The following is a 12,356-nucleotide window of genomic DNA, read 5'->3' on the forward strand; positions in this document are numbered from 1 at the left end:
TTTCAGTGTGTTATGTCTAAATTAACTCAGAATTGAATAGGCTTTAAAAACAATTAAAGAATTACTTTCATAGTGTATACAGTTTAAGATGTTAGTAGTAAACCTTGGATATTTCTCTTGAAGAAATGTTGAGTGACATACCTTAAATTAGTGATTATTTCCTGATGAGCTGTGTTTTACATACAGTTTTGATATATTTTAGTATCAGTGAAGCTTTCAAATGTTTGAATAAGTGATTGAATCACTGACCCTTGTGTTACTGGTTTGTTTTACCTCATCCTTTAAAATTTTTATATTTCTGTAAGATTTATAAAACACATGAAAGTATTTATAAAACAGATGAAGTACTGCATGGTTAAAAAACTTGAAACGTTCCTGGTGGATTTGTAACACACTGCTGCGTTGGTCAGTAAGTCTATTTTCCAGATGTTGAAAGATTTGCTTTGATATAGCTATCCCACTACTAGCAAGTTAGACCAAGGAAATTATTAGGACGTAGCTCAAACTTTGCTACAAGAATATTTGCCCTGAGTTACAAAATAGATAACAAAGTACATGTCCAACATTAGGGGATTGGTAAAAGGAACCACAGTATTTCTCGCTATTCAAGTGGTAGATTAGTATTCACTGACATGGTTATAGAATGTTCTGTGTAAAAAGATCATTACAGAGAGGTATGTACCGTATGAATCATTTCTGCAAAGTGCATTTGACTTAGAAGAAAGGTCTGAGAGAATTCGTGCAAAGGTGTTTTTATCTTTTATGTTTTGGTACTTAAAATTGTAAATAAAAGTAAAGTTTTTGCTAAGTTTTAAAAAATCGATATTTGGGGGCACAGGGTATATAGGTTTCTATCTCAGATGATACGGTATCTCTCTTTTTCTATTGTTGCAGGGCAATCTATATGAATTTTTGAAGCTTACTGGATGGAGAGGATCCAAAGTGTTGTATTTTGGTGACCACATATACAGTGACCTGGCGGTGAGGAGGCTTTTTTCTTTTCTTTGCTGGGAGACAGATGTGTTAGTCTCACTTCCTAAGGAATTTTTCTTGTTTAAGACCATTTTTATGCTTCCATAAAAATGAGGACAAGGTTGCCTTTTTTTGGGGGGGGGGGGTCTCATTTGTTACAGAATGGAATGGATCAGAGGTGTAAAAAGTAAATTTTTTTTTTGAAATGATAGAAATTAGCAATTTACTCAGGATTTATGAGAAAAATCTTTCCATTCAGGTAATAGTAAGAAATGCCAATCTTTTCGTTTTTGTGCTCTTATTAAACGTCCGAGGCTGACAAAGAAGAATTCATAAACGTTAGGGCATCTTTTGCAAGTTCAAAAACTGGCATTTCCAGGAAACAGCTATTCTGAGAAAGTGAGGCATTTCATGCCCACTGGCATAACTAGAGCAGCATCGCAGGACATGAATTATGACTTAATCTATAATTGGAACAAGACTGAGTCAGTCATGTTTCCTGCCATGCCAGCTCCTGGTGCGGTGCGTTTCTGTTTGCTCAGTGAGCCCAGGCTGGTGGCATCAGACTTCAGACCATCTGTTGGAGGCAGAGGTGGAGGGGTGATTCCAGTGCCTGTGTGCGGACACACTCTTGCCAGGTGATTCCACGCTCCCTGCATGGTCACGTCTGTCCAGCGGGCTGAGGGTCTAGTGGAAGGAATCATGGACTCAGAACTGGAAGACAGGTTTCTATCCCAGCTCTACTATTTTCAGCTGGGTGACCTTACCCACAGCCTCCAAGTCCCGATGTCCTCATTTGTGAGAAGAGTGAAGTAAGATAATGTATGTAAAAGTGATTAGTTAAGTCGAAATATAAAGTGCTACCTTCAGGATGTTGGCGCTACCAGAATGTTCCGTTGAGTGACATGGTGTCACAGACATTTGCCTCTTGCTGAGGCGTGTCTTTGGGCCTTGATGAGATAACTGTGTGCTGCCCTTGAGGTATGTGGGTACCGGGCCCTGTGAACGCACGTGCACACCACACCCACCCACACACACACACACACACACGTACAGGTCTTAGCGTTATGAGAGGTGCTCACAAGGCAGTAGTTTCTTCAAGGGTGGTCCCTGTGACATCAGCATCACCTGGGAAACTTATTAGAAATGCAGTTTCTCAGGCCTCACATCAGACCTGCTGAATCAGAAGCTCTGGTGGGGCTTGGCCATCTGTTTTTTAAACAGCTTTTCACACTGAAATTTGATATCAAGGTAATAATTGCCTCAGAATAAGTTAGGAACTGATCCCTCCTCTTCAGTTTTTGGAATAGTTTGAGAAGGATTGGTGTTAATTCCTCTTTAAATGTTTGGAGGAATTCCCCAGTGAAACTGTTTATCTGGTCCTGGGCTTTTCATTGTTGGGAGGGTTTTGATTTCTGATTCAATCGCCTTACTAGTTAGAGGTCTTTTCAGTTTTTGTATTTCTTCATGAGTTAGTCTTTGTGGATTGTGTCTTTCTGGGAATGTCATCTAGGTTATTCAGGTTGTTGATGTATGGTAGTTTGTAGCTTTTACAATTCTTTTTATTTCCATAGAATTGGTAGTATTGTCACTACTTAAATTTCTGATATTAGTAATATGAGTGTTTTGGGTTTTTTTGTCTTTGTCTAGTTCCTTATGGTGTGAAGTTGTTAATTTGGGACATTTCTTTTTTCACATATGTATGGCTATGGCTATACTGTATATATAGTGTATGGCTATAAATTTCCCTCTGAGTACTGCATTTGCTGCATCCCATAGGTTTCGTTATGTTACGTTTGCATTTGCGTTTAAATTTGGGACAGGGAATTTTCTCATTTCTCTTACGATTTCCTTGACTCATTGTTTGTTCAATAGGGTGTTCTTTCATTTCCATATGTTTGTGAACTTTTTAGTTTTTCCTTCTGTTGATTTCTAGCTTCACTGCTTGTGATCAATAAAGATACTCTGTATGATTTTAAAACCTATTACAACTTGTTTTGGGATCCAATATAAGTTCTGTCCTGGAGACTGTTTCAAGTGCATGGAGAAAAATGTGCATTCTGCTTTTGTTGGGTGGCATGTTCTGCATATGTCTGTGGGTTCTCGTTGGTCTTCAGTGTTGTTCAAGTCCTATATTTCCTGACGTGTCATCTTTTGTTTGGTCATTTTTCTGTTTTAGGAGTGGACTGTTGAAGTCTCCTGCTGTTACCACAGAGCTGTTTTTTCCTTCAGTTCTGTTCATATCTGCTTCATAGATTGTGGCACTCTGATGTTTGGTGCATATATGGTTATAATTGTTATAACAATTGACCTTTTGCCATTATATAATTGTCACTCTTTGTGTCTTGTGACAGTTTTTGATTTAAGGTCTATTTTGTCTGATATTAGCATAGCACCCCTGCTCTCTTTTGGTTACTAATATCTTTTTTAAACCTTTCAATCTGTGTGTGTCCTTAGATCTATGATGAGTCTCTTAGAGGGATGCCTGTCTGGCTCAGTTGGTGAAGCACGTGACTCTTGATCTTGGGGCTGTAGGTTTGAGCCCTGCATTGGGTGTAGAGATAATAAATAAATTAGTAAATAAATAGTCTCTTGGAGCATATAGTTAGATCCCATGCCAGAGTTTGAAAAGCACTGTTATAAAAGATCAGTTCATTAGCATGTCAGAAATTATGTGGCAAAGCACATTATCCTTCAGGGGAGTCACCTTGGGAATGTAGGTACTTCTAATGTTGCTCTTTGTCAACACACATTTGGGTGCCCCTTTAGGAATAGATTGGAGAGCCAGGTTGAGGCACAGGAGAGAATCAGTTTTATTATTAGTAATTTATTATCATATGCTTTAGTCTTAGAAATGTTCCAGATGACTTTTTACTTATTTTCAGAAATAAAAGCTACCTTCAAAAGTTTGCCACCATTGGGAGTATTTAAAAAGTTATGCTGGGGCACCTGGGTGGCTCAGTGGGTTAAGCCGCTGCCTTCGGCTCAGGTCATGATCCCAGGTTCTGGGTTCAAGCCCCACATCGGGCTTTCTGCTCAGCAGGGAGCCTGCTTCCTCCTCTCCCTCTGCCTGCCTCTCTGCCTACTTGTGATTTCTCTCTGTCAAATAAATAAATAAAAAAAAATCTTAAAAAAAAAAAAGGTTATGCTGTAGGTTTTCATGTACTATAGGAGGAGAAATGCTGAAAGGTTTAAAGAAATTCAGTAGGTGAAGAAAGTAGTCAATATCCTTAGCACTTATGGAGCAGGGATTCTGGCTTTAGGTGAGTAGCCAGTGAACTCTGAAGATTTTAAACCTTATACCACTTTATTCCTTAAAACCTCAAAGCTTTCCTTTATTCTTCAGAATAAAAGCCTGATTTCCTACTGTTTCCTACAAGGCCCTGCTTGATCTGTCCTTCTAAAGCCCTCCTCTCTGAAGGCAGAACTTGCCTCTGCCCTCTCCTACTCAGCTTTAGGCTCCCTGCCTGGCTGTTCCTTTACAACTCTACCTCCATACCCCCCACCCCAGCATGTTCCTGCCCCAGGGCCTTTGCACTTACTGTTTTCACAGCCTGAATTGTTCTCCTCCCGCATAGTTCATACTTTCACTCTCCTTCCCTTCTGATCTCTTCTCAAACATCCCTTTATTGGCCTTGTTTTCCTAACCACTTTATATACAATGGTAACTTTTTTCCTTCTTATTCTGCTTGATTTTTGACCATTGTATTTATCACCACCTGCCTTTGTACATACTTTGGTTTATTTTTTGCATGTATTTCCCATGAGGGCAGGGTTTTGTCAGTTTTTGTTCCTTGTTTTATTCTCATTGTCTAGAACAGGGCCTGGCACTTAGTAGTTGGATAAATATTTGCCAAATGAGAAAATGAATGACCATTTAGTATGCTGATTGTATAGCTTAGATTTCCCAGGATATATCTATTGATGGATACTTTGGCTTAATTGTCAAATCACGAGTTCACTGTATCTGGCATGAGAAATGTGATCATGTATGTCTGTGTTGTAGGATCATGCCAAGCCTGAGATTTTATAATTCCTCATAACCCACAAGGCCCAGCACACAGTGGGTGCTCCCCAGTGGTCTGTGGACGAATTGAATGAAGACCTCCAGTGGCATTTCAGTGGAGCTTCTTATTCTGCCTCTGACCTAGCTGTTGTTCTACAGACCATGGTTAATGATTTCAGACCCTGTGTTTCTGCAGGGGCTTGATTCACAGCCATTATTTCCAGAACAGAAACTCTCTTTGGGTGTTATGATCAAAGCCTGTGGCTGACTTGGCTTAATTACATGTAATTGACTAAATTTGCCTTGGTTAATAACTAGGCATTGCAGTGAAAAAGGAATTCAGTGCACGCCTGTTGCGTCTGGGAAAGGGAATGGAATGGTTTAAATTCTGTCGAGAGGAGTGTTGACTTTTGGTGATCTTTGCGATCAGGATTTGACCCTGAAGCACGGCTGGCGAACTGGTGCAATTATCCCGGAGCTGAGGTCCGAGCTCAGGATCATGAACACGGAGCAGTACATTCAAACCATGACCTGGCTGCAGACCCTGACCGGGTTATTGGAACAGATGCAGGTTTGGGATTTTTTTTCTCTCTCCTCCTTTTTCTTCAAGTCTGAAGTTAGTCCTCTAATCAAAGTTATTTCAAATATTTTCTTTTAACTGTGGTTATAAAGCATGAGGTGTAAGGCATCCTGCAGAATAACTTCTGGGGCTGTTTTGCCCCCAAGAGAGTGAAGACATCTTTAAAAGTGCCCCACAAATTCATTGAGGAGAAGAGCTTTGTGGGGCCGTGTAAACGCGGGGGTCTGTGTAGATTCCTCTGTCAGTGGAAATCCTGTGTCCTCACTTCCCCACTAAAGCTCTCTTGGGAGACATCCTGTGGAATAGTGGGATTCGAGAACCTCTGCTGATGTGTGGGAGCAGTCCTGCTTCTGCCTTGGGCCTGCTGCTGTGGGACTTCCCCATTCTGGGCCTCAGTTTCCCTATCTGCAAAATGAAAGGTCCTGTGGAATGAACCCCTCAGGCTGGGCATCACGGCTTGCTGGAGAGGGTCTCAAAGCAGAAGTCCGTATCTCTGCATATAGCCTCCACTTGATTTTGAACATAATACTTATAACTTCTTGGCTCGGTGGAGTTCAGTGGCAGTTTCTCCTTTGTGTAAGTTATGTAGCCAGTTTCGGACTGTTAGTGAGGACTGTTGTTTTTGGGGATTTTTCTGACCCACAGAAGCTACCCCTCGCTTGTCGCTGTAACCCACTCCCCCTTCTCCCGAGACTCCTTGCTTCCTGCTTGGTTCAGCTGACCTGGCCTGCAGTCGTCCCAGTGCGAGTGCTTTCTTAGTATAAGGAGCACGCTGCCCGCTCTCTTGGCTAACACACCTGTAGCTTCTGGCCATGGCCTGTGGCCCACAGTCTGCCAGCCCACTTTGGGAATGGGCAGGGGACTGCCTTGCCCGGCCCAGCTGGCAGCCCGCATAGAGGCAGCTGGCAGTAAGCTCAGGCAGAGCTGTGAGAAGCGGCCGGCCAGGCCCTCGCTCCAGGGCGCGCACATTCCGGAGCATGGGACCTTGCACGTCCCCTGGGCTTTGCTTCCAATGGGCTCTGCCCACATTGGTTCTTGGCTGGTCTGTGATGAGGATTTGTGATGCGTCCTTTACTATGCTTGTCTGTGAGGTGCTTTTCTAAAAATAAAAGGCATCAATTCTGGGTTAATGTAGCTTCAAGTGTGTACGTAGGTCAGACAATAATAATAGTTACTTTTCACATGCCAGACACTGTGCGGAGTGCTTATTCTGCACACACGAGTCATTAATAGTCCCAGCTGTCCTTTGCAGGCAGGTACAGTTTTCCACTTAGAATAAGGAAAATGGGTGTTTGAAAAGTCAGGCAGCGTGTCTGAGGTTGTAAAATGACAAAGCAAGAACTTGAACTTAAGGCATGTGTGACATCCAAGTCTGAGCCTTTGAGCACAACGTCAAAGTGCTTCCCTGCTCTTAGGATTAGAGTTCTCCGTAGCTGTGGCAGCACTGCCTTCCCTCTGTCATGCTGTCAGCCTGACAGACATAGACATGGTCTGCATGTGGATGGTGTCACTAAATTTTATTTAAAAAAATTTTAAATTTATTAAAAATTTTTTTAAATTATTGATTATTTTAGAGAGTAGTGTGGGTGCACACAGGCACATGTTTGAGTGTGGGGGATGGGGGAGGGAAAGAATCTTCAAGCAGACTCCCCTTTCGAGTGTAAACCTCCCTGCCACCCCCCACACCCCTCCCCACCCCTCCCCACCACTCCCTATGCCCCTCCCCACCCCCCTGCAATGCAGTACTTGATCTCACCACCCTGAGATCATGACCTGAGCCAAAACCAACAGTTGGATGCTTGACCAACTGAGACACCCAGGTGCCCCACATTTTAGCTCTGAGGATAATTTTTTTGCTTTCTGTTCTCTGACATGTATAAAAAGTTTGATGATTAAGGAGTTTGTGTTTTAGAGAATGGAAGTGCTGAAAATATTTCTCTGACTTTGGAAGTAATTATATAAGACAAAAGGTGGGGGAAGGAAGAAGAGGGAGTTACCATTCACATTGCCAATCCCATTTTACAGGAGAGGGAATTGAGTCTGAAGGACAGATAACTTATACTGAGTTCCAGAGTTCGTGAACAGCTGAACCAAGCTATTTGGAAATGTTCTAGACACCACGTTCTAGAACCACACTCTAGACACAGCACTATAGGACCCATGTTCTAGACACGATGCTCTAGATGCCATGTTCTAGATACCATACTGTAGATGCTGTTCCAGGCTTTATGTTCATTTTTTTCTCAAAACAACTCTTTGAAGTAGATACTAACACTCCCACTTTACAGATGAAGCACCTGGGGCACAGAGGAGGAGGAAGGTAACTTGGCAAGTAATGGGTGATGATGCTGGGCTGGAGATGTGGGCAGTCTGGCTCTAGAGTCTTAACTTCCTCACTCTCACCTCAGGCTCTAACTCTTTGCACAGCTTTCTGTCCAGTTAGCGTCACGAGGATAGAGAGAAGTAGGGCAGATAATGAAAAAAAAAATCCAGATGAGTGTCCTTTCTCATGTTCTTCCTGTTCCCCTTCCACCCGCCCTGCTGCCGCCATGTTCACCTGAAAAGCTAAATATTTCCAGTGACTTTCTGCCTCATATTTCTAGACACTCCCCTTTAGGGGTAATTTTCAGAAATGTAGTCCTTTATTTGGACCCTTTGCTGAAGAAAAAAACATCCTCAGAGGTTGGGTTTGATTTTTTAATTTGTGAAGCCAGCAGAGTGTCGTTGGAGGCCAAGTGTGATGAATTAAATATAAGTATATAATTTTGGCTTTGAGAGAGTAGCTGTAAAGAATAAAGATAATTTGGTTTAACTAACCTCGAAAGTAGAGTCCAAAATGATGTGGTGGGTGGTGGCAGTGCTGGTTGATGGCGGTAGAGAGCCTTCCCAGGTTCTTGTGTCACAACCACATTTAGCTCTGGGGTTGGCTGATTTCTGCAAAGGGCCAGGTCAGTCAGTGTGTCGTGCTGTGTGGGCCAAGCCGTCTGTCACTGCTGCTCAGCTGTGCTTGCGGCCGAGAGCAGCCTGGGACAGTGCGGACCATGTGTAAATGATGGGGCGTGGTTGTGTCCCTGTGGCTTTCTTGATGGACACTGAGATGTGAATGTCCTATCATTTTTGCGTGTCATAAAATTGTTCTCCTTTTGATTCCCACACCCCCAACCATTTAGAAAGGAACTTACTCTTCAGCACGGAAGCCGATGGGAAAAACGGGTGGTGGGCTGGATGTGGCCTCCCCTGGTAGAGGTTCGGGGGCGGCTGGACTGTAGGGCCGCACTCACACTGGGCGGGAGGGCTGGTGCCGTGATGGAGTACGATTTGCATTGTTGCTACTGTGGAGCTGATTATTCTAATTAACAACTGGGGCCAAAGATGGGACCGGCCTCTTGTGTGGGCTTCTGGTGAGTCTTCACTGATGTTAATGACCCACCTGAGTGTGCATAGTTTCACTTAAAGATTAGTTATCACTAATGAGCACACACTTCTTCTGAAGCAGTTTAAAGTAGATTTCAGACACCTGAGACTTATTTAAAAGTTTGGCTTTTTGGGGGAGCAGAGCTGGAGAAAGAGGTACCTCAAGGAAAAATAGCCTTTTTTTTTTTTTTTTTTAAACAGAAGAGACTTGAGCATGTACAGAAGCTGATGGGGGGTGGGCACCAGGGGAGGAGGCTGAGGTTCTGACAGTGATGGTAAGCGGTGGAGAAAGGTTCCCAGGAGGGCAGAGTGGGGCACATGATGTCAGCTCCATCTCTGGAAGAGCTGGGGAATGTGCCTTGAGCTGGGAGACCTGAGGTTGCCCTTCCAGTCTGCAGAGCCGGCCCTGGGGTGGGGGACAGGAGTGGAGAGGAGGATTCTCATGCCCTGTGGCAGCTAAGTTTCAGAAAGAGAGCACGGGGAGATTCACTTTGGTAATCCTTATGCCCGTCACCAGAGCTTTCTCCCATCCTGCATTTATGGGCAGAGTAAGGGAGAAGACGTCTCTCCCTCCTGCTTAGACAAGGACGGAAGTGCCCAGTTCATGGGCTGAGAAGGGTGTGTGGGCAGAGCTGGGGCGTTCCTGCTCACAGACTGACCCCTCACTCTTGTGGTGTTATGTGGTTTTATCACGGTCTGTTTACCTAGGCGTACCCTCCAAGGGGGCCTCTGTCTTGTCCTCTCTTGTATCTTCAGCATCAAGCACAATGCTGGGCACATAGGTGTGCTGTACAGATATGTTTGCGTGTGCACGTGTGTATAGAAATTACACATTTTACCTACACATTTTACCTCTTCTGATCTAGTTGCATATTTGTTGATCCTAAATGCTACAGTGAGTAGCTTCTTGAATAAAATGTGAAAACTAATTAAAATCATGTTTACAGAGCCTCTGTCAGCACCCCCAGAAGTGCTGGGGCAGTCTTCTGGTGCTCCCAGTAACAGCCAGTGGTCGTCCAGTGGCAGCTGCCTCCCACTGATAGAGGCAATGTGGGCAGGGGGAGCCATCCAGATTATAAGCTCAGTCCACACGGGTTTTGTGCGAGTGGCAGAGGCCTTTAGCAGGTGACTGCCAGTTAAGCTGTTGAGCTGGGCAGAGGCAGTAAACAGAGGGCCTTGGCTCCCATGTGGGAAGCAAATGGACTGCTTGTTTGGTATTTTCCTCCGGGCTCTAAGGCTGCCCCGTGAGCATGAATTGCAGGGAGCCCCACCTGTCATCCACGGTCACGTGAGCCTCTGACCCTGGTGGGGGCGTTCCTGCTCAACCACGTGACACCTGTGAGATTCCGTTTGTTAGGTTGTGTGCGGTTGTCCTTTCTCTTCTTGCCTTTTGCTCACATTTCAGCCCAGCTAGAAAAGTCTCTGCTTTTTCCCTCTGGTTGAGGTGCTCTACCTTCCTGTCTTTCACAGAACAATTATTTATTTTCCCTTGAACACTTCCGAAAGGATAATATCACCTCAAGGGAAAACACTAAAACTATTTATAATCCTACTCTCCTTGCACAAATTAAAGAAAAATTTCCATTGCCAAAATGTTCATTGCCACATACATGCACCTGTTTTGACATGCTTGTAATTAGAGACATATTGTTACACCTGCTAAGTCCACCTACCTGCTGATTTTATGTTTGTACTCATCTGTGATATGTGTAATGGGGGTGTGTGGTAAGTGGATGTTTGCATATGTGGTACACACGTGTAGGGGACACACTACATACACGTAACACACATGTTTTACGTGGTTATATATGCATCGTGTTTATACCCAGCCTTCACTAATACTGTAATAGCCCCAGCTAATGGGGGCCTTGTTTAATAGGCTCATAATGTTCCATCTCTGTTTATTAAATCATATTTCTAGTGTTGGAGATTTAAAACTTTTGTTTTGGTGAAAAAGGCAAGAATGCAGCCAGGAATCTGAAAGTGTGCCTATGTCTTTGACGTCAAGGAATAAAATTCTTCCAAGAAGAGTTGCCCCTTAAATTCTCATAACCCCATGAGCTTATGGGCCGCTAGAGCAACCTCAGTGATTAGCTTGTGTCCTGCAGGTTCACAGAGACCCCGAGTCACAGCTGGTTTTGCAGGAGTGGAAAAAGGAAAGAAAGGAAATGAGGTAAGAGGGGCCCATTTCGAATGCGGTGAGCCTGCCACCCTGCCTGATGCCCGCTCAGCCTGCATGCCATCCCCAGTGCTGGTCCAAGGCAGCCCTCCTTTTTTAGCTGCCAGGTGTGAATGGGACCATGGCCGTTGTTGTAGCCACGACTAAGCCGTGGCTGCCATTAGCGGGGGCCATGTGACATTTCTTTGAGGCAGCAGTGACCTTTCTCAAACTTCTAGTCCTTGCCTTTGAACGCCGGGGTTGAAGGAGCTGTCCCTTCCCATCCCTCTTCCCTGCCCGCTTGACCTGCCCATCTGCGCAGCTGGCGACCCAGTTGTAGCTCATGCTGGCAGCTGGCAGCCCAGTGTGGCTCCTGGGATGGCTTGGGGGGCGGGCTCGGAACCACCATGAATTCATAGGGCTCCTACTGCCTAGCTGCTTCTTTGTCATTGGGGTATGTGAGCATGTGTAAACATCTCAGTATCAGAATGTTTACTGGTGGGGAGAGCCCACCTGCCGTCTGAAAAGTTTGGCAGGTGGCATCTTAAGGCAACAGTTGTTCAGAAGAGGCCCGTGGACAGTCCTGCTTCCTTAAGAAGGATGCCGTGTGTGCAGACACTGTTTATATGGCCGTTTCTGCTCTTGCTCGTGACCACCCCTTTTGCTGGGCGTGGCCATCTCTAGGCTTTGGAAGGAGTGGTCACTGCCTGGGTTCTGGCTGCTGAACCGTGGACAGCCTGCTTGGGAGGAGTGGCATGGAGCGGGGCCAGTGTCATCCCTGGGGGCTGCAGAGGCCACAGCCATATTGAATTCAGTCCTCCTCTTGGTGTCGGCTGCCTGGGGCTCATTTTGATTTGGTTCTTAATCTATTGTTGGTATAAAAATATGGCATGAGAGGGTGAGGGGAGGCATATGGTGTGATTGGACTCCAGGCCTCTTGCCCCCAAAGGCCAGACCCGGGCGCCACCCCAGGACAATCACAATCGCAGATTGTCTGATGAAGGAGCCGCTTCACCTGTTTGGGTTGTCAGTCTCCTGCAACCTCATGTCTTAATGAGGCTTTTCACGAAAACTGTAAAAACCGTTTATGTTGCTCTGCTTGCAGACCTAATGGAGTTTTTAAAATTTTCTACTCTGGTTGTCATGGCATCTGCCGTTCCCATCTACTGGACAGACGGCTGCTACCAGCTAGTGGCTTGTGTTGCACGGTTGTGGACGTAGTTACA

At 44.8% G+C, this 12,356-nt stretch overlaps 1 protein-coding gene across 1 annotated transcript in view; it reads left to right on the forward strand.

Annotated features, from left to right (window-relative positions):
* The window catches only part of LOC111142062 (5'-nucleotidase domain containing 3), a 58,047-nt gene that overhangs the window by 43,809 nt on the left and 1,882 nt on the right, over window positions 1-12,356 (forward strand). The window contains exons 11-13 of the mRNA XM_022495006.1: window positions 895-981; window positions 5,409-5,549; window positions 11,081-11,145. Coding sequence (XP_022350714.1) covers window positions 895-981; window positions 5,409-5,549; window positions 11,081-11,145 — 293 coding nt within the window. The remainder of the gene's footprint in view (window positions 1-894; window positions 982-5,408; window positions 5,550-11,080; window positions 11,146-12,356) is intronic.

The sequence above is a fragment of the Enhydra lutris genome, unplaced genomic scaffold, assembly GCF_002288905.1.
Source record: "Enhydra lutris kenyoni isolate GAN:26980312 unplaced genomic scaffold, ASM228890v2 scaffoldscaffold7, whole genome shotgun sequence".
NCBI lineage: Eukaryota > Metazoa > Chordata > Mammalia > Carnivora > Mustelidae > Enhydra > Enhydra lutris.